Raw genomic sequence first — 27,420 nt, 5'->3', positions numbered from 1 at the left:
TGCCAAAATTTGTGTGGTTTTTATTTATTTATTTATTTATTTATTTATTTATTCAGGCCAGCATATTTTTACTCGGTAAAGGATGTCATTTAAAATGTAGCAAGTAGAATACTTGCTACATTAGAAAATTACAAATTTTAAAAGAAAATGACTTAAATGGCAACCAAGGTAAAAGTAACTTAAAACTTTTTTTCATGTTATAAGAATGACTGTAAGCTTTTATTTTTTTTATTATTGCCAAGCAGAAATGCCAAAAGTACAAAGACAATAAAGTCAGTGTAGGTGCACATAAACCCAAATAAAATGACACTAATTACCACTAAAAATGGAATGAAATATTATTTTATTTGAGAGGAAGTTTATTGTATAAACATGATATCTTTCAGGTTATGATGTAAAAAGTTTATTGTAAAATGGAACGTTGGGTCACGACATGGGATGAACCGTTCTGAGCAATAAGAAATGACATTCCCTCCACTAAGCTGCACTCATTTCTCCATCCATACAGTCTTCCTTCGTGTCTGTATAATACAATTAAACATTGGGTCCGGACCCACAGATGCTTTGTGGGAGATTTCTTTGGGTCCCCAAACAAATTTGCTAAATTTTCCCAAATTTAGTTGGTTGCCATTTTTAAACAATGGATCTTCACATAGAATGCTTGGGAAACAAAAGCATATTGAGCTGCTTACATTTTTATTAAAGCAGAACTATGCAGGACTTTAATGTTTGTTAGCAGAAAACCAGCCTTGCAAGATCAGGGCTTCCGATCCGGAGTCCTCAGAATCTGGAGGTCTTGCAAAGTCTTGGGTGCTGCGATGAAACACAAAGTGCTTCACAGCACTACACACACACACACACACACACACACACACACATTCTCGCTGAGTACTGGCTGTAAGGTCAAGGCAGCCATAGCGTTATTGTAGATGTTCATCATGGCAGAGCCGGTGAAAAAGAAGCAGAGAAAACTTATCAGAGGAAGTGAGGAAGAGGAAATGGCGGTCTGACCCAGCGAGGGAGGGGCCACACACAAGTAAACACTGGGCCGGTCCAGTGTTTACTCGTGTGTGGCCCCCTTTTGTCGACTGGCGAGAACTGAAAAGCATGCAAAAGTTGCCGCCCAGCATGGCCATGGCGCCGCGGCTTGTGTTGAAAATAAGTGCACATGACCAGGAGGGTGTTTATGGTGGTGTACTCTGAAACTGTAGTGGGAGCTTTGTATAGAGAAAGGTGGAAAAAGCATCCAAACTCAGTCACTCTTCACGTGTCACACTGAAAAGCATCACGTTACTGTCTGTCACAATCACACTTTCATCCACTGTGCTCAGTAACAGCAGTAGAGCCAATAATCAAATCCTGTAAATGAGCCACTTAACTTAATTCTTAATGAAGTAACTCCGTAGTAGACATAGTATTATTAACCTTCTATGGTTCTGATGGTCATTTGTTTTTTTTCCCCCCTAAATGCTAGTCTCAGCATGTGGTCTCCAGCTGCAGCATCCCCCCCGCCCCCCGAAATGTCAAACTAAGTTACTGTGAATGTAATGGCACACTTCATGATGCTTTTAATTGACTCTAATCCTCCAGGTGAACCGTGTGAGAACAAGGGACTTGGACTGTTGTCTCACTGTGCCCCTAATTATGGAGGCTGGAGACAGTCTGGACTTGGTCATTAGCAGGAATCCACTGGCGGCGGCCGACAGCGGGCTGTCCGACGACTGTGACGAGCCCTCAAACTCACTGTTCTGCTTTCCTGAGCACAGGACCGGCAGCGTCGCCCTGTGACCCCCAAAGACAAACTGACGGCTGTTAAAACACACTCGTGCCGAGACCCACAGACACAGACACACACACACACACGCACAAGCATCACGTACGGTTCAGTCGGTCACATTGTGAGGCCTTCACAGCATGCAGAGCATCCCCTCACTCACATGCACAATCACAACGGACCACTTCTCTCCCACCACCTGAGAACATTTGTTACTCACACAGCTCACAAGCGCAAATGCTCCCAGTTGCCACCAGTTGCCAGTTTTAGTCACTGCTCAGAGGTAACACCCCCATACAACCCCCCACCCCACCCCAAACACCTTCATTCTTTAGAGCTAAATCCACATGTAGAGTCATAAAACAGTGGGAGTCACATCTTCTGATGGAGCCAGGAGATTAACACACGTATACATTAGCACCATCTTTTGCTTTAACGGGATTTATGTTCACTTACATTAATGTACACAAACAACCCACATGCACTGCTTTATGTTCATATAACACACACACACACACACGCACACACACACAGGGTTCCTGTGGAGTGAGTTATTTCAGCCATGTCCTGGCTCACTGCCCTCGTTTCCAGTTTCTCGTCCACGCTCTCTGCCACAGAGAAGTGACGGTGCCTCCAAATAGACCAAACGCTCCCTGCGCCTTTCCAAGTATCATGAACTAGAATTTAAACCCTCCTATATATTAACACCGCGGATGCTTGCAGGGACACGTAACCCTTTCTGTTTAAAGAAAAATATATGAAAATAAGATGTTCATTGACAGTTTTTTTTTTCTACCAACCTTAAAGAACCTATAGCACGTTTGCAAACACGTTTTTCATTTCCACGTAATTTCTTTTTTGAATACACAACGCACATTGTTCTGTGAGTGCACGCCTCCCTTTCACGTTTTCGTACATCACTGTGGGAGTCTGACTCTAAAGGTGTCTTGTGGTCTATCACTGAATCACATCCTTGAACAAAAGCAGAGGAAGAGAACGGCTTCCAAATTCCAGTGATGAGTGATTTCACTTCACATCCCACTGGGCTGACTTCTCTGAATCCTCGCTCTCCCGTCAGTGTGTGTGTGCGTGTGTGTGTGTGTGTGTGTAAGCTTGTTCAGCATGCATGAGGTTTGTCCTCGGAGAGTAGCTCTTTGTAACAAAACAAAAAGAAAAAAAAAGTACTGGAACAGTCTTTGCCTGCACAATAGGATCTTTGTGAAAGTGTTTTTTTTTTGTTTTTTTTAAATCATGAAATTGTGATTTATAAAGTATTTGTGTGCCAATCAAGCTGCCTCTCTGGAAATAAACACTAACATGATTGATTCCATGTTTAGGCCAACGTGAAACACGTGATAACATTGCTGCCATATTTAGAAAGTGATTCGTATACTGAGGCCTATTTTAAAGGTTTTATATCCATTTGCTGTATTGTATCTTTTTTATTTTTCATGTCATGATATCCAGTGATTTATTTGTAGCACATGCACATACAATGCAGTGCATTCAATGTGAAGATGTGAAACCGAATGTGGCCACACAATTTTGGTTGATTCTCACATCCCTGAGTATGATTTCAGAATCGTGAGATTTATTGGACGGACATGATTTTATTTTTGTTATTTAATTTATTATAAACTAAGAGTGGTCTTTTTATGGGAATAAAGTATGGATGGAAACAGTAGAGGACTTGAATGTGGTGTCTGAACAGCACGTTCTTTACTTTGACCCACACAGTTCCCACAGGAACAAATCACACTCTGACTCAGACGCTGCATGTCAACACTTGCTGTGTGTGTGAGAACTCATTTTTGTTCAAGGTTTCTGTTCTAAGGACTTCCTAGGTCCAGACTCGACCAAAAAAGTGTGTCCTCTTTGTCTAATAATGCAGTTTAGCTTTGGTTTAAAGTCGGTTGATCACATGACATGAAAACCAATCAAAAAACACTTCATTTTAATTGTATGTATATTATATCATTTTAAAATAAAAAGCCCCCCATAATGTTTTAAGTGACTTTCATGTCTCTACTATGTTAGTGTAACACTTGACATCACAATACAGTAACAATGTGGTGATATTGTTGTAATAATGAAGTGATATTATGGTCATTTTGTCTATGGTGGACATTGCATTAGACACAAGATATTACACAACACTACAATATGATTACCTTACTATTACCATGTTGTTACATTGTAATGTCAAGCATGAGCTATTTTAGGACCTTTTTTCATATGCACAGTAATTATAGCACAAACGACCCAGGTTTGCAACCCGGTCCAAATGAGGGCCTTTCAGCATGGAGTTTGCATCTCCATCATGCAAAATGTGCTTCCCAACCTCTGTTTCCCCCGAGTTGAGAAATATCTTCATTCTTTTCTTTGTTACGTGCCCACCAGTGACACTTGGTCCTGTTAGCTCAACTGTTAGCAAAGATGGCGGACACTGTTTACATTCTAGAATGAGGTCCTGTCCCCCTACGAGTCAGTCTAAAATTAGCATTGCAGTTTCAAGCCTCGGACCAAGTGTCACTGGTGGGCACGTAACAAAAAAAATGAATGAAGAATGAAGATATTTCACAAATACTACCCCTATTCTAGTAATACAAAGCTAAATGCAAATCTGTGAAGTATTCTTTCATTGGACACTCTAAAATGACCCAATGAATGAATGAGGGAAAAAAGACTTCCGTGTCATGTGATCCACTGGACTTCCCACACCATCACGACGACTCCTCCACGCTTCATGATGGGAACCACACATGGAGAAAGAGAGAAAACCGTCTGCGTCTCACAAAGACATGGTGGGTGGAACCAAAAATGTCAAATTTGGACTCCTCAGAACAAAGTATTCATATCCACTGGTCTAATGTCATTTCCTTGTGTTTCTTGGCACAGGCAAGTCACTTCTTCGTCCTCCTCTTTGGAGCAATTTGACCGTGAAGACCTGATCCACACTGTTTCCTCTGAACAGTTGAGCTGTGTCTATTATTTGAACTCTGTGAGTCATTCATGCTCGAATCTGTTTATTCTGCTCTTTCTGAGACTGGTGTAACTCAAATAGCCGCACCCTCCGCAAAATGGGAAACTCTTACTTTCCCGGGATGGTCGAGAGAGCTAGTTTCATCACAGCGTTTCAGCAACTGCACGCGAATGTAGCTGTTGATGTGTTTATAGAACTGAGACCGCAGACGAGAACCAACATGGCGAGTAAATGTGTGGAACAATCTGGACGACAAGCTGGAGGTGTGTAGCATTTCCAAGAGACTATGAATAAAATATCAGCACAACACATTAAGACACCAGGAAATTCAAAGAAAATGATGTTTATTCATAATCTATAGAATGATGCAATATGCATCTCAAAGGGGACAAAATGTGAGGCAAAAATACTTTGGTACACATGAATTCCTAAGCAGCACAGCGCTGTGGTGAGTCCTTCATGTGCTATGATGTTCGTATTGAATTGTGCAAGTCGTTCAGTAGTCATTAAATCTACTTTATATTTAATGCGTATGGAATTCTCTGCGCTTTCAAATGTCATTTGAAAGAGCAGAGAACGCCATCGCTTCATTGAGTATTGCACGCTGAAAACGTCATCTAGGCTCATTATGTATTCAATATTTAGAAATGAGTGAGTTTTAAGTAAAATAATGAATCAATAATGGTGTAATATGATGTACAGTATAAAATTGTTACAAAAAGGCATGCGTGAATTATAAACAATTCAATTTCTACATAGAAATTTCCAAAGTGAACATTAGAAACTTCTGTAAAATCCAGTGGTAATCCTGAATGAGCACGATGGAAAGAGCTATCTGGATGTTTGGACATCAAAGTAACGCATTTAACTTTTAAACGATATACTCTCACAGCTTTATTTTTCGGCTAATAATCAGAATATTTGATATCAAATGTCTACTCTATTTTCTCCATTGTCTAAAGTTGACAACCAGATGCTAAATATCAAAGTTTACAATATCAAAAAGTTAGAAGCTAAAAATATTTCCTCCTGATAAGTGTTGCAAACGCAACAAATACTACAATAAAGGTGAAACGACATATAAAGTGCAAAAAAGAGGTTTCAATAAATGCACTGGGACTGACTAAAGTAGTCACACAGGCAGTGTTCAAATACTCTAAAAATGCCACTTTCCATTTCTCCTTACTCTTCTTTTTCTTAACTGCTATTTATTATTATTATTTATTTTTTTTATCTTGGTTATTTTTGAGGATGTTTCTATTTATGAATGCATTTCTCACAGTATTTGGCCAAGGCCTTGGTGAACTAGCAATTTAAAGGGTGTCGAACTAAATTCAATCTGCAGTAAACAATCCACTCTACCCCTTCACATGTTTTGGATATGTATGTATGTGTTTACACCAAAATGGAATTAAAATGTTGTTGTACCACCAAATTACATACAAACTCAATGTAAGGACTAGAGGGCCAAAAACATTTCTCGAAACTTTCCATGGAAAAATTCCAAATAGGAAAGCGTATCGGCTTTTAATGAGAATGACAGAAAATAACCTCATGTGTCATGTCATTGCACTTAGTAATGACATCCACAGACTTGTTGGAATATTTCAAATTAAACTTGAGCCTCGAGGTTTCACCGACATCACTGACGCTGTGAAGTTGTTTCAGCCTGTATTACTGTTGCGTACGTGGTCATCCAGAGATGAGATCTACATGACTTCTGTTTGTACTTCTACTACTTCTTAAAATCAGATTCCTCTCTTCTCTTCCGGCAACAATATTTACGCGGGTTTCTGGACATCGCTACCGACAAATATGATCCTGTGAGTGCGACGTGAGAGATATGGGTGGATTGTAGAGCTACATTCATTTTCACTGCGGGATGCACAACGACTAATATTAGAAGTTAGAATTGGCAAAGCGGTGCCAAAGATGATGTAAGATTGTTTAGACATTTTTTTACCTTATGCATAGTCAGTTATTTAGGTTTATGAGAATTTCATCATTTCTTCTATAACACGGAAAAACAAAACAATTCCCTATCTCAATTGAATCAATGAAAGGTATTAAACACTGAACATGTTCTATCGGAAAACATTGCTTCAACTGAGATCAGTGCCAGCTACAGCAACAAGTGTAACATCAATATTGGTATAGTAGAAAAAAAAACAAAAAAAAAAACAAGAGAAAAAGAATACAACAGTAACAACCCTCGTCATACAAATCAAATCTCTCTAACGCGAATATATTGGACAACGTAAACCTACCTTTATCAACGTTAGCAAATAAGGTAACACAGAAAGCACAACAATCGTATTCCTCTCACAGAGAGCGCTCACATCATTGTTTCCACAATGGTGTGGGTGGGCTTGTTCAAGCCATTGTTCCCGCTTGGGTCCAGGGGCTGTGTCAACTCGCTGGCCTTCAAGTTGTACTCCTTTGGGCGGGAGCTCACACCTGACTTTGCAGGAGCTGCCACTGCTTTGATCCTCTGTGGGAAAGGACATGAACGATTAGAATAGCAATCTGTTGATGAGCATCTGTTTTCAAATGGCGTAAATCTTTATTCAAGGTACTTGTTATGGTAACTTTATGTTACTTTAGGCCAATTCATAGTCTACGCAAAAGACGGAGACAGGTGGAGCCTTTCATCCGTACTTGGCGTTCACTTCATTTCATTTCATTGTGCGCCAAGCAGGGGAACCTACGATGACGGACGAAATGGAGCAATACCACTGGAAATTGTGGGGGCAGTATTGAGTCAATAGTCCAATCAGTCAAGAAGATGAAGAAGAAGCAACCCACACTTGCAGTGAAGCGAGTGTAAAACATGCTGCCAGAGCTCAGAAAACGGAGAGTGACCGATCTCAGTTCTCAAATGTCGTGGCAGATATACGGACATATTGAAAAAGCAACTCGTCATCCATCTCTCTCATTGACACCAATGAGTGATATTCCCCATGGGATGGCTTACAAAAATAAGCTCTTATAATGGTCGCTATGTTGATGACTGCAACTTGGCCTCTAGAGGATGTAATGTGTAAATGGTTTCATAAATGGGCCTTAACACTATCATATCTGTAGCTAGCAGCAGATAATCTTAGCCTAGCATCTAATTAATGAAGGATATAACCGATTTTTACTACAACATGTGTAGCAGAAACTAGCTTACAGATGCATTCAGCTTGCCAATTAGCTAACTATGCAATTTTTTTCCCCATTTGACAGAATATAAAAAGAGGTATTATAATGTTAAAATATATCATGTTATATAATGTTATAAATGTTTGTTTGAACAGAGCGATGCTTGCTGTCTCACCCTGTTTTCAGTCTTGATGCTAAGCTAAGCTAATCATGTACTGGCCTGAGCTTTAACTTATGATACTTTATCTGAACAAACTCAAACAAAGTAAAGAAACAAATGAGCAAAACACCCTTTAAATTAAATTAAATCAGATAAACAGAAAAAAACATGCCAACAAATGTACTTGTTCATTTGTTTTGCTGCTTTAAAACCTCAGGGGAGTCATGTCAGCTCACCTCAATCAGTGGTCCCTCAGACTGCAAGATCTTGATGACCATCACCAATGGGATGCAGATCATGGAGGCCAAAGCCAAACACCAGCCCACACCGATGGCCCAGTCAGGATACTCGTACACCTTGTTATAGGTCAAGGGCTTGTACTTCACCAGGGAAAAGACAAAGCATCCCTGGGAAACAACAAACGTGCTACATTTAGAACTTGTCTCTGTGACCTTGAACTGTCAACATGTGTCACATGTCATCAGTATCTCTCACCCCCTCCAGAACAATAACCTGACTCTGAATTCTCACCATGCAAAGGACAGGTGTGATAAAGGTCCAGCTCCATTTCATCCACGGGTTTGGTCTGTAGCCAATCATATCCTCCACTGCGTCATAGAAATTATCCACTCCTATGCAACACAAAGGGGATAAAGAATTAGTGCTTGCAAATGATGAAAGTGGGTTTAATTATTGAATGTACGACGGACTATAATCGCTGTCAACTGTGCACGTGCTATTGTTTACTATCACGACCATCTGAGGAAATGACTACATTTATGAGGCCTTTATCTCTTTGTATGCCATAAACGGCATCACAGGCCCATATTTACACTGAGCCAGGTACCAGTATATGGTAAACAGTCTAAGCTTTGTCAGATAAAACTGCTCATTCATACTTCCTTAACGCTAGGTATTATGTTTTTACTGCATTGTTTACTAGGGTAAGTGTACTGTGCTTTACACTTTAACTTTTATATCTTTTTTGTTGTTTTGTTGTATTCACTATTTTGCTCCATTTTAGGGGCCACAGATAGAAATGAATAAATACATTTGCTACTAAAGACCTCTATGATGCTGTATTACCATCTATTAGCACATTTCTATAAAAACTTAAATGAAGAGATCAAACTCTCCAGTCATTTTTAGGAAACAGCCCATTTAGATAATAGATATTCTGATCATTACTATTATTACAAATGTACAGAAAACACTCAAAACAATTGACACAAATGATGAAAATACATGATTCTATTTCGATTTCTAAATTGCCAATAATTCGATTGGGAAAATACATCTTTGTGGGGTCTTTAGTTACAGTTCACTAGAATTAGACGTCCCAAACTTTAAGCCGGGAGCCAATATTTTAAGATGCCTCCATTGTCCTCAAACAAAAACAGTCCCTGTGAAGAGGCGCTACTGTTCTCTGTGATTCAGCCACAGTGAGATTTAATACAGGCAGTCAGTGGTCAACATTTTGAATAGCAGGGCCTTTTTGTGCGCATGATCTACTGTGTTTCCCTGAATAATGAATTATTCATTCTTATCAAAAGACTCAAATGGCCTTACACACTTAACAACATGTTGATTACATAAGTTCAGTACAGGACGACTGTGGCTCCTTTTTTTCTAACCAATGATGAGAGGTGTATCCCAGATAAGCCAATCCCATGCTACAAGACGGCCCCTCTCGCCACACCTCTGCAAGCAGTTAAACTTATTTAGTGCTGGTGTGTAATGAACCACAAGGAAAACCTTTGTTTATCACCATAGAAGTCATTTGTGCAAGTAATTCTCCACGACCATTACTCTAAAAAAGAAAAACTAAACAAAACGACACACTCATCAGACTGATTTCCACTTACCATAAACCCAGGCTACAGCAATGCATTCAAAGAATGCGACCCACAAAAGGCACACACCACTGGCTGCATAGTAATCAAAGAGTTGAAACACATACATGCCACCCTGGAAAAAAGAAAAGGCAGAAAACGACATAAATTATTGTGTGTGGAAAGAAAGAGGATTACAGAGATAGAGGAGAGGGCATAAAATCCGAGTGTGTAGAGGGCATTGAAAGCAGCACACTAGAATGCTGGCACTCTACCAATAGAGGCAGAGTTCAACAGGTGCTGAGAACGTCATTGAAGCACACAGCGAACTGCTGGATGGAAAATGGCATTCCAGCTTGCACCATTCAGACACACAGGATGTGAATGGTGAAAGTCAAGCGAAGCCATATTTGGTCGTAGAAATGCAGCAGGCGACGGGCGAGCGGGACGTCTGTTATCTCTGCTGTGGAGAGCCCAATACACTCAGGTCTCTCTCCCTTTTCCAAACAGGATGAGGCGGCATGAGGCGAGAGTGCAGAGGCTCACTGAAGGAGCCTGTTGGTGAACTTACTTTCGTTACCATGGCAAGTCCCAGGAGATAGCTCATGAAGCAAATCACAGCTATAAAGATCTCTCTGTGGTAACCCCTCCTGAGGACAGATGGATACAGATCCACAATAGAGGTGATCTGTCCTTCCACTTCAACAAACTGTTGGGACAAAAGAGGAAGAGAACTGCCTTCATTTACCACTTTGGATTAATACACATAAGCAGAGGGGTGCACAGACATTATAGTGGGAAATCTTGTACTTGCATGTTTAATTATTTGAATAAAAACTCAGATTTGGGATATTTCATAAGCCAACTCAACACGTTTCTACAAAATTACCATACAGAGAAATTGGCACCTCGCAGAAATGACTGCTCAAATGCAATGTTGGGGCATTTTTAACACACTTAAAACTGAGAAATGATGCCAACAGAAATAAAACAAGAATAAGTGCAAGTGCTTGACTGCCACCATCTGTGCACGTCCCTGTACACAAGTACAGTCTAAGTCAGTTTATTTAGAATATGCCAAGACACCAGGAGACACAGAGACAAAACAACAGTGCCTGTGTCTCTCTCTTGCTTCCATGTGGCTCATTGCCTCACACTGGTACATGTCATAACATTACAAAATTAGCCCCATTTATCAGACTGCGCTGGCTTTATGCACCAAGGACACACTCCTCTGCTACACGAAAACCAAACAAAAACCCCTTACATAACAGTGGCATGTGGGTGAGAGATGATAACAATATATAGCATTCATGACCACAAATGTGCATGAAATTTATGGTGGAAAAATGCACCCACACACCCACACACACACACACTGGCACTGGTTTGTAAGTGGCTGCACTTGCATGGGACTATTTACACGAACTCAAATTTAGAGCATTGGCCTGATATCGCAAATGGCTGAGAGGAGTCGCGGGCCATTTACAGGACCGAGTTAGCACACGAGTAGAATTACACTTGAATGCAGGAAATGTGATATAGCCAGAGAATCCCTCTGGTGTACATTTGGGTTTTGTCCACTTGGGTTATCTTGTCTAACTCAAATCTGTCAGTGCTCGATAAATTAGTCCCAAGCTATTGCAGTGACCTCTACTAATCGCCTATCAGCTGCTAAAAACCTCATTTGTGACATTGCAAAGCATGAAAAAGGTTCACATCTTCACACACAGGGTAATCGCGAGTGGTCGTAAAATGTCTTTGTGATGATGGGCTGTACTACATAGCTGTCAGTTATCTGATACGTTGTGGATATTAGATATGGATCTGAGAGACACTAAATGTGTTTTACACATTGCAAGTGGCAGGAACCAAACTGACATGTGGGACTCATACAATCATACAAAAGAACTGATATTCTGTGCTGTGGATATACCTCGACGGCAGTTTCACTGTGACAACACTGACCTGGCTGTCGAGGCCCAGAAGCAGCAGCATGATAAAGAAGAGGATGGCCCAGAGCGTTGGCATCGGCATCATGGACACAGCTTTCGGGTAGGCGATGAAGGCCAAGCCAGGACCTGGGGGGCAAACAGAATGGGGAGAGAGGACAGAATTAACATTTCTATCTGATTTCAGCTTGGACGACATTCTGTAAGGGGATCTGAATGATGATGTAAACGCTGAGCAGGTTCTGATGCGAAAGGATACAACACTAATTTGGCCCCCAGATGAAACAAGATAAATTTAACTGGATGGACTTACTGTTGAGCAGATTTTCTCCTGCTAAAGGTGTCATGTGTTTGTGTTTATGTGCACCACAAGTATCAACAATAATATACAGTATAATGTGACAACAGAAATGATGTATGATGTGGCTTAGGGTTAGTGTTGTCTCTGCTCATATTTGAAATCATCTATGACAGAACCAGATCATTCTACTGATGAGGTTCTGCTGCTACTTCAAACACATGTGCTTAACATTTCATATACAGTATATTGTCCCACACGTATCACAGTTTTATTCTGTTCTCCTATTCTAGGTCAATCTGTGCCTCCAAATAGGGACACTCGCTGGTGTTGTCATTGCCAGGCGACAGCGTTCTCATAACTTTAACATCCAAATGCCAAGCATGTCATGTTTAAAACATCACGTCATGGACAGACGTTCCCATTTGATGGCATCATACTTTTAACTCTGTACATTATGTTATCTATACATCCGCATGCATCGAAACAGGTTGTAAGCTGCTAACCTGGTTTTGTAATACTGCTAATCTCGTGCAACAAAAAATGAAGTGGAATCTGAACTAAATTAATAAAAACTCCATCAAGCAGATGAGGTTTTTGACAAAGCCGTGAAACAGCTCAACATGATACGACAAAGAATGAGAAACACAATCAAGGGTGGAATATGTATGTAGAGTGTGTGTGTGTGTGCGAGAGTGTGTGTGTTCGTATTTGTCCACAGAATCACTGCATTGTCATACAGTTTCACATCATTATTTTCAAGTTGCAATCATTAAAAGGCAAAGTTCAGGTTTCTTTGAAGTGCAGTTGTATGATTTACTGACATGAAATCGGCGCTGCACACCCACCTGTGTCGGCACGCGCTCACTAAACACGTGGCTGCCAGCCGGGACCCCGTTTAGCCACAATAAAAAACAAACATATAAAATCTATGCTAATCTTTGTGTTTGCTTTATAATTTGCTCCATACAGAAAATGAGTGATTTTACACTGTGTCCTACGGAGCTAAAAATGCAGATTTTTGTCTATGGAGTTTGGCGCAGGATAGCAAGACAAACTTTCCACACGTTTCCAGGCGTTACAGGCTATCTGACAGTGAAATACAGTGACAAACATACTCTTGATATGGAGTTCTCTTAAGCTGGCATTTATTTTATTAGACAAATCTTTTGTTATGTAGCTTGAATCCCTTTTTCCTTGTGTCCCTGGCAGCAATGTTTTCACTGATAGCATTCTTTCCTGTGTCTGGCTGCCTCCTGACAGAGGGCATCCAGGGGGCAACGCTGACAATATATCAGTGCTTCATACAACCGCACTAATAAAAACCCTGAGCTGTCCCGTTAAGGACTTAGTTTGAACTAAACAAAGCAAGCATGCTGAAATAAGACGCATCTCCTTCAAAATCCACATAGCAAGGCAGAAACAGAGCTGTTGGCACTCCGCCACACTCAGGAAATCCACAGCTTGTTAACAGAACTGGGCTTTACAGTTTTACAGTGCAGTGCAGAAAATAAAAATCACCAACAGTGGTGCACATACAGCAGGCCCCACTGATGAAAAAGAAATAAAGCTACTGGAAAACATGAGCAGGTTGACTGTGGTCACTGAGCACCTGTGATAACAATGATGTCGGCCCAGTACACAAGGAACACCACAGTTCAATGTGGAGCACAAAACAGACAACACTTGACCAGAGTAGTCTGTCCTCAAAAAGGTGGAACATACAGTATCTGGCACTGTAATAACAATTCTGTTTCATTGAGGCTTTTATTCAAGGAGTGTGCAATTGCCGATACCTCTACATTTCAGCATTATCTTTTTTTGATTTCATTTTTAAGTTTCCAATTTCCTGTTTGTTTGTTTTTTCTTCCTTTCTTTCTTTGTTGCAGCAGTGCCCACCATCACTGCTGCCATCACCTCGGACCCTCGTACCTGACTCTGCCACATCGGCAATGTCCACCCCTTGTTCTTGTGCCATGAAGCCCAGGACGGAAAATATTGCGAAGCCAGACACAAAGCTGGTACCGCTGTTGAGGCCTCCCAGCAGCAAACAGTCCCTATGTCACACATATGTCATGGAGGATGTTAATGAACACAGGAGGAACCGAAGTTCCCATTTTCTTTTCACGCAACCGTCTCTGACACGAGTTGCTGTCACTACTACAGTCCCACAGCTCCCAGCAGATATGCGGCTCACCTGTAGCAGTTGTATCTGTACTTGTTGTAGCTCCCCAGTGATGTCATGGCTCCCAGACAAATGGCATAGGAGAAGAAGATCTGGGTTCCAGCATCAATCCACACCTGAGGAGAGAGAAGACGTGCTGTGCTGAATTTCACAGGGCTATGCAGATTGGATGAAATTAACCTGCTTTCATTTCTGCTTTGGAAATTATATCATGATCCCCATTTTTTGGCCACTCTGGATGTTATGTTTGTGAATATAAGATGAATAGAGGCTTGAAATTTAACCTGCGTGCAGGGAAAGTGAAACAACACTTAAGGGTCATAAAAACAAACACTCGACTGAGCAGAAGGGAGCTGCGGAGGTGAGCAAACATTTTCTGTGGGCAGAAGCAGAGCTCAATGTCATTTGTTTAAATAGATCAGCATGAGCACATGGCGGAAAGCCAATAAACACCTGTTGAGTTAGTTTCGATGCTGATTGAATGAGAAATTAATTGGTCAAGGTATTGATACTAAAAATAAACACCCTCATTGTCATTTAAAACTGTACAGTACATAGATTTATCTAGAGAGATTTTGTGTACGTCGAGAGAGAATAACAAATATATTTTCCAAAATCTCAAACTCTTCTTTTACAGATAGAAATGCAAAAGATAAGGAGATAGGTAAAAGATATTTTGAGTCCAGAGCTGTAACACTGTAAAAAAAAAAGACGTTTTCAGCTGTACCTCTGGGTCCTGCAGGCGGGTCAGGTCTGGGTAAAGGTAAAATTTAATTCCTTCAGCTGCCCCAGGAAGAGTCACACCGCGGATCAATAGCACAATCAGCATTACAAATGGGAAAGTTGCTGTTATGTAGACCACCTAGACAGGAAAAGACAAATTGCTGACGATCAGAACATAGACTTATGACCTGAGATAATAAACAGTATCTCAAACTGTCTTTGTTATGCCACTCATCCACAAACAGTGACCCCAATTACACCTCTGTGATCTCATTGCAATAAAGAAGAAAACTTTAATAGTTAAATCTGTAGGAGGAGTTTGTTCAAATACATGTGCCAAATTGCAAAACTTGCCCTAAAATGGCTGTTTGATCCAAAATGGCCACCTTCCAGTTGGGGTTTATTTCATGCATCCAAAATAGATCCTATCTGTGCCAAATTTCAAATTTCAAATCTATTTAGAATTTTCTAGGGGGGCCACATTACTGTATAGCCAAGATGCATTGAGGATGTGTGGTTAGTATGGTCAGACTTGGCAAACCAGCCATTAATCAATTACCTGTGGCTGAGTGAGATAGCTGAAGTGATTAAAACACCAGTTACGGCTACAAAAAGGCAAGTAAAAGCTCCTGTGTTGAAGTTCTGTTGCCCTTCTGTGGAACTCTGGGAATGTACCAAAATTCTGCAGCATTCTCTTTGCAATTTAGTATTTATCAGTAGTTTGTTCAGTAGCATAATCCGTTTATAAACTTTTCTCAGGCCCTTCGGCATTTTCAACCAAACTCCAACTATTAGCAGCCATCTTCCATCACTCACGCTCCAATCTTTTGTTTATGCACAATGTGAGTTTAAGGGGAGATTAGCAAAACCTCTCTAAATGCTAATAAGATGTGTCATTATTGACATAGCCTATGATGACAGGTTGAGCAATACAGCTATTAAGCTAATATTACATAACTGTCAACATTGATGCTACTTATTGGCATTTAGCTAAGTTTAACAAACTAGCATAGTAAATGTTACTATTACTAATTAACTACATGGTTTTACGATTTCTTCTCTTACAACTTTATAAAACACACAAAAGCCAGAGAAATCACAATCACTAATGACTTTTTATAAAGGTTTCATTTCATTATGTGAAGCTAAAGCTGATACTGTGATTGGCCCATCTGTGTGCGAGTGCTGGGCTAAACCATCGGACAATTGCTTTGTCAATCCAATTATACATCAGCAGCTAGCATTTGCCAACACATGAAGCAATACTCTCCTCAGCCCTCACGTTATTAGATAAGACCAATCAGAAAGCAAACAAATAATAATAATAGTAGTAGTCCAGCTTTTTGGATGAATGGCTAAAATGTTCCAGAGCATGTGATGTGAGCTCATCAGAGTGATCAGATCTAAATCTGTTTTAAATGTGGAATTTTCACAAGGTGACAACTATTGAGGGTGAGAAGTATCTATGCATATTGTCATAGTTTAACACACTAACATGTACTCAAAACAGCACATGTGAGGATTGAAGTACATGAATTGAGACCAAGCAGCAGTTTCAGTCCTGCTAACAGGAACAGAGACAGGTTCTAAGAAGCAGCAGTCAACTGTTACAGCCGACAGGAAGTCTGGCCAAGTAGCAACTTTCAGGGCAGTCCAGAGCCTTGTGTCTCTAAATCAGCCTTGTTTCCAAGCATGTGGGTTTTCTCTAAGCAACAGTGTTTTGTCACTCATTTGTTGGGGTAAAAACTAAAGGCCAAACAGCATCCAGGCAACACAGCGAGCACAGGATGTGTATACACTTAAGCACTCACTTTCCCAGTGGACTTGACTCCTTTCCAGATGCAGAAAAAGCAGATAACCCACACTGCTAGGAGACACAGGGCCAGGTCCCATTTCAGGGGCCCTATGTCCTCAATCCCAGAGGAGATGCTCAGGACATTGTGTCTACACAGGATACAGAGGAAAGAGTTATAGGCATTTTGTGGAAAGTGAAACAGAAACGGGTCAGTCAATTAATCTTGGCCTTCGTTGTGCTGCTCGTCCAGAGTCAGACTACAGTAAAAAGTTGCGATGATTGTGCAATATACTACACTTTGAAGCCAGAGCCTTTAAGTGTCTGATAAAGTCCACGCACACGCACTGTAAGTAATACATGCCGTGAGAAATTGTAATCAAGTTCAAACACTTGGTACTTCAGTTTAGTTTGACAGCTACAGTCAAACTTTGAGCTGCATGTAAAAAGGTGCAGTCCAAATAAAGAGGACATAATAATCTGTCAAAGAAATAAAAGTACATTTAAAAAGCAAAGCAGCCTTTTCAGGAAATGTTTAACCATGTGGCTGGGTTATGTTCCTGTTTTCACATGTGAATGTCTTGTGACAGTTATACTTTGAGTGAATACTCACTCCCAGAACTCCGTGACAGGGGAGGTAAAGTTGGTCATGTTGGCTGCCAGCCAGAAAGTCTTGTTTTTGCGGACTGTGTCCTCCACACAGTATTCTGTGTTCCAGGGCTGCTTGCATTTTGCCCAGGGAAGCTCCGCCTGAAAGCACTGAAACAGGTAGTAGAGACCCCACGCCAAGATCACGATGTAGTAGATGTTTAGTAGAGATACGATCACAATAGAGGCGTAGCCAATACCTGGGAAAAAAAGAGAGAGCACATTACAAAACTAGCTTAAAATATCACACAAGGTTCCAGCTCAAGGTTGTAATTTCTAAAAATGTGTAAAAACAACAGACCGTAGTCTGTGGGGTTGGAAAGTCAAGCCAATGCTGTGACTTCAACTCCTGGTCCTCTCCTTATCAGTAAGATCCACTGAATTGTTCCCCAGTGCCTTCCTCTCATTCATATATGGTCTCTTCTGGTTTTTAACAAACTTTATAAAATTCAAAGCTTCGAAAAAACCTGTTGTGGAACACTTGACTTCTTCTGTTGTTCCCCTTGCTTCCTTGACACACAACCATCAGAACTGCAATGGGGTGGCGAAAGACCATGTTTGGTCTTTGTCACTTTGACAGATGCTATCATGGTTTTTGAGAGTCAAAATGAAGTTACAATAATTCTTTTTAACCACCCAGGGCAGCAGTCTGATGCATTGCTGTAAAAATAATAACAATAACAATAATAATAATAATAATAATAATAATAAAAAGAATCACTTTACAGCAGCTGAAAAATCTATCATTTAGTGGTTTAACTGCTGCAGTGACGAAGAACAAGCACAAGCTTTGTTCCAATCCATGGGCTGGTTGGCGGAGTTCAGTCTGTGAACTGTATCCTTCAGAGGAGACGGAAGTAAAGTGCTCTGAAATGAGGTGCTCTAGCCTTCAGAGAACCTGCTGGTTATGTCACCAATTTTGTTACGCTGGCAGGATATGGTCGACCACAAAGGTGTGGCCAGGCAAATGTTGGCTGCATTTGGAGAATGTGACGGCTCAAACTGAACTGTGACCGCCTACATTGCTCCACTCTGATGCATATTGACAACATCCAGTTTAATGAATGTACAATCCAGAGGATCCCGCCCATGGATTGGGACATCACTTCTGGTCGTATGTGCCATAAATCGCCCTCCACGGCGCAGCCTGTCGTTAAATGACTCTTTAAAAAAATGTATGCAAAGGGTTTAACTGCTTATGTGAGATAAAGAACTTTAAAGTAAAACCTCAGAACAGATAAGTCTACATTAACTTAGACTCAAGTATCAACAGTTATAATGTCCTTACAGTGTTGATGCTATTTTTAAATGACTTTGTCATGAACCCAGACGCTGCAATTCCCAGTACTTTTCCACTGCTTCAGGGTATTTTTAAACTCATCATCTGGATTGGCCTTTCTCATCAGTCCCACATACCAAAAGTGAACTGAGTGATCCAATCAAATGTGAGCAGCATTAAGTATGAATGCGTCCTCAGATCTGATCACAAAAAACTCATTCAGAGGTGGTCTGATGCATGTGGCCGCATTCCTGACCATTCATGAACTCAATCCATCCTCATTAGAGGGTGCATCTCCTCAGCTGATGTTCTCTGAATTACTTGTATCCACCAACACATTGGTGGAGACGCTCACCGGTTCAAATCCAGAGTTTTCTCCGGGTTTCCTCCCACAGTCCACAAACATGCAGAGCTTGATTGGACACTTTAAATTGACTGTAAGTGTGAATGTGACAGTGAATAGTTGTTCGTCTCTATATGTTGGCTCTGTAATGGACTGGCAACCTGTCCAGGGTGTCCCCCGCCTTTGGCCTTATGTGAGCTGGGATTAAGCAGTAGACAAATGCTGTGTTTCCATCATGGTATGTTTGGTTTAGTACAATGCGGCACGGCTTGGAATGGTAAAGCCCTGGGTCAGGCTTGAATACCTAGTTGGTGTGGGCTGTGCCAGCGAGATACATGACTTCATAGTGGTGCGACGCCACCAAGTGCGACACAACAGACAGTAATAGCTATCTGCTGTTTGCTGGCATTTTCTTGGCAGCAAACAGCAAATACACCCTAACGTGTCATTAGGGTGTATTTGAATCACGGCCAAAAACACATGAAATCAGGACGAATAATGACAGATGTAGATTTGCTCTTTTGTCGTTGTGTCAGGGGCTGCGCCAGATTGACAGACAACAGCCTCGGCATAACTTGAATAGCAGCGACCAGCTGCTGGAAAGGCGGTGCCACTCAGGTTCCTCTCTTTTCATGTGTCACTACCTTGTGTGAACATGAGTAAGGGCGTCACAGCAGCTGAGGATGCCTATTGCTACAGCTGTCGCTCAAAGATAGATGGATTGTATATCAGAGCGATGACAGGCCCTGAAAGTATCTTATCAAAGTATCAGTAGTTTAACAAGATCTCAATTGCTGGTTGAGATGCTAGTGAGAGAACCCCGCCCTCGTACAATATATGTCTTGGCGTAAGAGAAATAGTAAGACAAAGATTAGTACCCTAGGGTTCTCCAGTTTTAAGAGCCAGTGTCATGCTATTGTTCACTTGTCAGCTGTAAATCAGTGCATATGTCTAGTAATGTTATTCGCTGATCCAGGTACAAACCTACACAGTTTAATGTAAAGTATTGAAATTATACATGTTGAGATCAAATTTGGGACATCTACTGACATCTAGTGCTACTGCACTACAATTTTGCCACTGGTTTTCTTAGTACTGTCTGCGTCACTGGTACAATCTTTCGTTGCCCTCTTGTCAAACCAGTGTGAGGCTCGCTGTCCCTTCTTTTATAAATGCCAGAGCCTTTCTCTCTCCACCGTTGGAAGTGCAGTGTAACTGACTGAGAGACTCGTCTCACTAGACTACACCCCATGCACTGCTCTCCACCCTCAGCCCATTTCTGGGCATTTTTTCAAAATCAGGAATTGATTTCAATTGCAAGGCTAGGTCACACTAAATAAATACTTATCTGTCAATTGTTTTGACACTAAAACAAACCAGTGGATCCTCACTGTAGTACCATGTTGGCAAAAAGTAGTATGGTGATTTTGTTTTAAATCTGCTGCACGACATTACCCTCATTGCTTAACAATTAAGTATCCACTGTGTCTGTTTCCACAGTGGAAAAAACTCATCAATCCATGACACACACACACACATGCAGATCTGCTAACTGAAGCAGTTCTGTGTTACTATTAGTGTTCAGCTCTTGCGGCACTTCTGCTGTTTACTGTTGTTTACACTAGTGGCAACCCGCTGTCCGTGATGTCACCCAGTGGCTCGTGAATTCCCATCTTGAAGCCTCAAGTTTAATATTTTGGCCAGCACCACAAGAAACCATGTTAGGATAAACAAAGGGGAGCCTGACTGAGAGCTTATCCCCTGCATGTCCACCTACCACCTGCAGCCAGGCACCTATTGGCTGGTCAGTCACATGGTGTCCAATCCCTAGTCCTGTAGACAACGTCAATTTTTGTGTACAGTTGATGCAAGCGTAGCAGTAACAGGACACACTGTATATATGCATGTTCTTAGTTCTTAGTTTACATCAATGGACATTTTGACTGTAATTTACATTGCACAAGTCTGTCAACACTACAGGGTGTAACCATTGTAACATTATGGTAACATAAACAGTTCGGACAGTAAAGAAATGACTGTGCTCTAACCAAATGTTCCTCCAAATCATCTGCCACCTATCTGACAAAAAATAATCAGAAATTCAGTGATCAGGAAATGCTTCTTCAGTTTTGTCACGGTCCGTCATTCCATTCCAGGTTTTAACTGTGTGTCTTTGTTATATGTGTGCAGGAGCTGTGTGGCACTGGCTGATTACATGCACCTGTGTTTTATTACCACCAATAACCCATTTATATACCCTGCAATATTTTCAGGCACACACTGCAAATGGCTAAGTACGGTACGTCTGCCCCACTTAGTTCACACAACAAAGACCGACCACACTTACGAAGTGAACCTTGTCTAGCATACTCTCAGAAAGGTGAATATTCAGCTGTATCACATAAAGTTATGTAAAAACATTTAAAAAAAAAAAATGTTTTCAAAATCCAGAGTCTATTCTCAGACAAAGTTTGACGAACAGCCACAACCCGAGCAGGAGAAAGAGCTGCTGGATGTCCTCCACTGTTGTTTGTTGTGTCGCGTTTGAAGTTGTTATTTGTTGTCGTCGCACCAGTACGACGTCACACTACGTATCTCGCCGACGTGGCCAATCAGATACAGCCCGCACCCCGCCAACCACGGGCAGCTCATACTGGACCAATCATGGACACACAGCTTTTGTGTGAACATGTGCAGTGTTTTTATTTGTATGAACTTACCAGTGAAGATGGGGCAGAGCTTGGCCCAGCAGGTGATGCCTCCCTCAGAAGTGTACTGGCCCAGTGCAACCTCCAGGAAGAACACAGGTAGACCACCACCAAACAGGAAGATGAAGTAAGGAATGAGAAATGCACCTGAAAGAGTGACACAATAATCAACTTGAAGTCATTTCATGATCTCAGTCTCCACAATATGTTTCAGCTCTGGCATCCGTCGCATAGCTTTTGCTCACCTCCACCATTTTTATAGCAAAGGTAAGGGAACCGCCAGACGTTTCCTAATCCAACAAAGCCTCCGGCCACAGACAGGACAAAGTCGAGCTTACTGGACCACTTCTCCCTTTGAGTAACCTTCCCTTCTGCCTCATCCTCAGGCCGAGTTCCTGGGCTCTTCCCTGGCGACGGTTTCAGCGTGTCCTTGTGAAAATCCTTCAGGCATTGTAACTTCTCTTTTTGTGAGATGCTGTGGACGGTGAAAGGGAAAAGGGCACACAGACAAAGAGAAACAGAGGAGTTAGGCAGAGGTGACTGGGATAAGACACAGATAGTGAGGAGCATTAGGCAGATAATGCTTTCTCCTGATTGCGTTACAGGTTGTGTACATGATATACAGTACTATTCTAATCTCGGTAATCTGAGAGAGTGATAAATGGAGGTCATTCGGACTGCAGAAACGTTGGGGGAGCTGATTTACGACACACAATGGAACTAAATCAAATCAGAATGTGGAAAAAAAACATGCAAATGTAGGTCAAAGTTCTTATATAATTGAAACTGTTGATAAAAATACAAACCAAGTCCAAGCCCAGCATCACACATACATTACACAAGGACAATCAAACAGAAAGAATGCCCACTGTGTGTCCCTATCAGCGACTCTCACTCAGGCAGTCAGATAACAGTGTTTGGGTTTGAGTAAAAACATCTACAGCAGCCTTGCATACACAATGCACTGTGTGATTTAGAAACCCACTGACAGCATCTGCAAATTCACATCAATGTTTCTCTTAGTCATAAGTGCAGTGCTACACTTCCCTCTGAGCCTCAAGGTTGATGTTTCTGCTCAGTAGGAGTCACATTGTCACTGGAGGCAAAGGGAAGAGAAAGTTTGCACAGGATGTTCGGCTTTTTGACCTCGCCTGCACCAGAGGGGAACTTTCTGTTTCTTTCCCTTTCGTTTTTTTTGCTCTTATTTTGTCATTGTGACTTAAATTTAGAAGGAAGGGGATAATCACATTCAAGTCCACTAATGTGTTTACACTCCGAACCGTCTTTCCAAGAAAGACTGGATTTGTCACAGACCAACAGATCCTGTGTCCCTGTGTGTGAGCCTAAATGAAACCCTAATAGGACAGAAATAGCTATGTGAGACATGTCAAGACTGAATTTGATTTAATGTTTGCCAGCTGGCAAACAATAACCCCAACGCACAGACCAAGGACAACTTAAACTTTAACGTCAGCGTTAACGAGCAGCGTTCATAATAATACTAATAATAATATAAGAACTATTTAATAACCCTCTCAGGGAGTGTTATCTATACTAGCAACTGCATGAGGAAAAAGAGAACCAGCAGCATTCCTATTGGAAGCTACGGGTCTCCTGATTAAATTAAGGTTTGAAAAACAACCACTGCATCCATCCACCGTCCATCCATCTAACCATATCCCCTGGCGCGCGCATCATTTTTCGAGGATTTCTCTCTTCCTGTTATGCATGACAAGTCAGCGCGAGCCGCGTTTCCACTCGCAGCAAACCTGCTTACATAACTGGATCAGTTCTTGCTCACTCCGTTTCTCATCCTGTCTCTCTTAACCCCCCACTCCTCCGTTTTCTCCTCTTTTTACTCCTCGAGCCTCCTCGGCGCGCAAATATGCTGTAGGTTTTCACACAAGACTGCTTTATTTATAACTGGAATTCCTCATTCTCATAATAATAAAGATGGAATTAATAAATCTCAGCATATTAAATGTGCAAAAAAAGGAGGATATTTAATTGTTGTGTCTAGTTCTCTAAATCAGTAACACATGCGCAGCCTCTTTCTCTGTGATATCGTTATTAAACAGTCATTATTATAATGAAATGTAATTTTCTTAAATCATTCTATTTTTGTTACCATATTTACACACATAAATATAAAACATAGATAGCAAACCCAGTAAATATAAAAAAAACACATTTATTTGCTTCATAAATTAATTTAAATATCAATTAAATAAAGAACATAAATGTAGTAACTTACATTTCCTTCATGGCTGCGGCTGTGTACTGTGATCCTCTCTCTCAGCTGTCACCATTCCTCTGTACTGAACGCCTTTATGCAGACACGGGTGACCGGGAGTGGAGCTGACAGCAGGACCCGCCCCCGCGCGGCTAAAGACAATTAAATCCACAGTGGAGATTGGACACAGCCTTGCTGTGACACACAACTCAGGTACCGACGTGGGAGACTGTAAATTTCCACTTCTCACTACTCCCTGCCGACAAACATGTACTCAGCTCAGAGCTGGTAGTGGGCAGGAAGGGAGGAGGGACACACACACACACACACACACACACACACATGTTTGCGCAGTATTCATAGTGAGGACTTGGACATAATGCATTCCCTTGCCTCCTTAACCATCACAATTAAATACTTATTCTTATCACTTACCTAAGATCTATTCTAACCCTAACCTATGTCTTCACCCTCAAAAGTCTTTTTTGGTCCTCACAAAGATATAAATATACAAGAGCACAAACTTGTTTTTACAGACAGGATTTTCTGTTTTTTTGGTCCTCTCAAAGATTTAAATCCATGTATACACATGCACACACAAAAGTAGTAACTTCAGTGCTCAAAATAATGAAATGGTAAGTTAAGATAATGGTAACCGGTTTGTATTTATACAGTGCTTTAGGATATAGGTCCAGTGTGTAAGAAGGTTTTTTTGGTAAAAACTGAATACTACCCATAAGCATACTTGTGAACAGTACTGTGCAAATATCGGCCACCATTAGCTACGTATGATTTTATTTATATAGCACCTTTTAAAAACAGAGTTTACAAAGTGCTTTCACAGACCAGCAAAAATAACAAAAGTAAGAACAAGGCATGAAAAGTACAATAATAATGCTAATTAGGTAAAGATTAAAATAAATAACATGAGCAGGACGCCGGAGATGTTGCAGGAGGAAGGAACTGACGAGTATGCGCTTCTACAGCGATCCCTTCACATTTGTGAAGAGTCTCTTTACAAAGGCCAAAGGAAGACATCTGAAAACATCTGGAAAAGTCCTGCACAGATAACAGACATCATAAAGAGATTACAGGAAGGGACAGGAAAAAATATCTGACAGAACAAGACTTAAAAAATGTGCCTTGGCCGGTTGGGGTGAAAGATAAAATGGGGGACAGAGGATACTACAGCCTGTCGATGGGGAAAACGTTGGGAACGAGTTCCAGACGGACAGCGACTCCAAGTCTGTGACGACTTCCGGTCCATTGAGCTGTCGCTCCAAAACTCAGTAACCAATCAGCAGGTAGCATCCTAAGGCCCGCCCACAAACAAAAAGCCATGGCGTAAAGAACAAATCAGGGAGCGCAAAGAACAAGTGAGGGTTGCTGGTAATTAGTATTGTTTGAACTCATCTGACAATGGCACTGTAGCTTAAAAGCTATATCACAAAGGAGTAACCCTAACCCTATGTGTATTGAATCAGTTTTCTTGTTGACCTTTATGTCACAGAAAAACAAACGGCGAGATGGATCATGCTGTGGTTTTGTATGTTTCTTATCTGCCGTACATGTTATTCATGATAGAAATTAAATCAAGCATGGCTCATGTCGTTGCTGTGTTGTCTGAAGAAAGACACTTTTTTGTCACAGTTTGGACGACATATTAAACTATGACTTTTTTGTCAAATTTTGAAAGACTTACTAAAGTTTGACTTTTTTGTCAAATTTTGAAAGACTTACTGAAGTTTGACTTTTTTGTCAAATTTTGAAAGACTTACTAAACTATGGTAAATACAGGGTCATAGTAAAGTATGACCTTTTTGCCAAATTTTGGACAACATACTAAAGTATGACTTTTTTGTCAAATCTTGGACAAAATACTAAACTATGACTTTTTAAAAAAATTTGAGCCGACATACTAAATTATGACTTTTTTGTCAAATTTTGGACCACATACAAAGGCATGGACTGTGGGAGAGTGCTGGAGAAAACCTACACGGTTGGGGAGAAAAATGCAAACCACATGCAGAAAGGCCCTTGTTTCTACCTGGGTTTGAACCAAGATCTTCCTGTTTCAAAGGCAACAGTGCTAACCACTACAGCAACATGCAATACGGGGCTCAAGTAAATTGTTCACTATAAATACACCATAGGGACGAAATACTAAACTATGACCTTTTTGCCAAATTTTGGAAGACATACTAAAGTATGACTATTTTGTCAAATTTTGGACCACATACTAAAGTATGACTTTTTTGTCAAATTGTAAACGAAATACTAAACTATGACTTTTTTTTAATTATTGGGCAACATACTAAACTATGACCATTTTGCCAAATTTTGAGCAGACATACTAAAGTATGACTTTTTTGTCAAATTTTGGACCACATACAAAGGCATGGACTGTGGGAGGGTGCTGGAGAAAATGCACACTGCATGCAGAAAGGCCCTTGTTTCTACCTGGGTTTGAACCAAGATCTTCCTGTTTCAAAGGCAACAGTGCTAACCACTACAGCAACATGCAATACGGGGCTCAAGTAAATTGTTCACTATAAATACACCATAGGTACGAAATACTAAACTATGACCTTTTTGCCAAATTTTGGATGACATACTAAAGTATGACTATTTTGTCAAATTTTGGACAACATACTAAAGTATGACTTTTTTGTCAAATTGTAAACGAAATACTAAACTATGACTTTTTTTTAATTATTGGGCAACATACTAAACTATGACCATTTTGCCAAATTTTGAGCAGACATACTAAAGTATGACATACTAAAGTATGACCTTTTTGGCAAATTTTGGATGACATACTAAAGTATGACTATTTTGTCAAATTTTGGACGACATACTAAAGTATGACTATTTTGTCAAATTTTGGACAACATACTAAAGTATGACCTTTTGGCAATTTTGGACCATACTAAAGTATGACCTTTTGGCAAATTTTGGATGACATACTAAACTATGACCTTTTTGGAAAATTTTGGATAACATACTAAAGTATGACTATTTTGTCAGATTTTGGACGACATACTAAACTATGACCTTTTTGGCAAATTTTGGACGACATACTAAAGTATGACCTTTTTGGCAAATTTTGGATGACATACTAAAGTATGACTATTTTGGCAAATTTTGGACGACATACTAAAGTATGACCTTTTTGGCAAATTTTGGATGACATACTAAAGTATGACTTTTTTGTCAAATTGTGAACGAAATACTAAACTATGACATTTTTTGTTGGACGACATACTAAACTATGACCTTTTTGGCAAATTTTGGACGACATACTAAACTATGACCTTTTTGGAAAATTTTGGATGAAGTACTAAACTATGACCTTACGGGCTGCAC

The 27,420-nt window shown here is 40.6% G+C and overlaps 2 protein-coding genes across 2 annotated transcripts in view; one reads left to right on the top strand and one right to left on the bottom strand.

The window, feature by feature from the left end:
- Nucleotides 1-3,458, top strand: part of LOC122776856 (glutamate receptor-interacting protein 2-like) — a 46,599-nt gene extending 43,141 nt beyond the window's left edge. The window contains exon 24 of the mRNA XM_044037606.1: nt 1,591-3,458. Coding sequence (XP_043893541.1) covers nt 1,591-1,788 — 198 coding nt within the window. The 3' untranslated portion in view covers nt 1,789-3,458. The remainder of the gene's footprint in view (nt 1-1,590) is intronic.
- Nucleotides 3,459-5,084: 1,626 nt separating this feature from the next.
- slc6a6a (solute carrier family 6 member 6a) lies at nt 5,085-24,268 on the bottom strand. Its single transcript, XM_044037629.1, has 14 exons — nt 24,076-24,268; nt 22,067-22,296; nt 21,834-21,968; nt 17,457-17,691; nt 16,863-16,995; nt 15,056-15,190; nt 14,341-14,444; nt 14,076-14,200; nt 11,862-11,974; nt 10,465-10,602; nt 9,927-10,029; nt 8,593-8,693; nt 8,298-8,468; nt 5,085-7,248 (listed from the first exon to the last, which is right to left on the bottom strand). The coding sequence occupies exons 1-14, from the start codon at nt 24,084-24,086 to the stop codon at nt 7,093-7,095; spliced, it is 1,890 nt and encodes a 629-aa protein (XP_043893564.1). The 5' UTR covers nt 24,087-24,268; the 3' UTR covers nt 5,085-7,092.
- Nucleotides 24,269-27,420: the final 3,152 nt, after the last annotated feature.

The sequence above is a fragment of the Solea senegalensis genome, linkage group LG11, assembly GCF_019176455.1.
Source record: "Solea senegalensis isolate Sse05_10M linkage group LG11, IFAPA_SoseM_1, whole genome shotgun sequence".
Classification (NCBI taxonomy): domain Eukaryota; kingdom Metazoa; phylum Chordata; class Actinopteri; order Pleuronectiformes; family Soleidae; genus Solea; species Solea senegalensis.
The sequence above is the reverse complement of the archived record's forward strand: the minus strand, read 5'-3'. Positions and strand labels throughout refer to the sequence as shown.

Coding starts and splice junctions, on each gene's coding strand:
- slc6a6a (XM_044037629.1), bottom strand. Junction 14,201..14,340: donor TACAGATACAACTGCTACAG/GTGAGCCGCATA, acceptor TGTGTGACATAG/GGACTGTTTGCTGCTGGGAG. Junction 8,469..8,592: donor TCACACCTGTCCTTTGCATG/GTGAGAATTCAG, acceptor GTTGTTTCCCAG/GGATGCTTTGTCTTTTCCCT.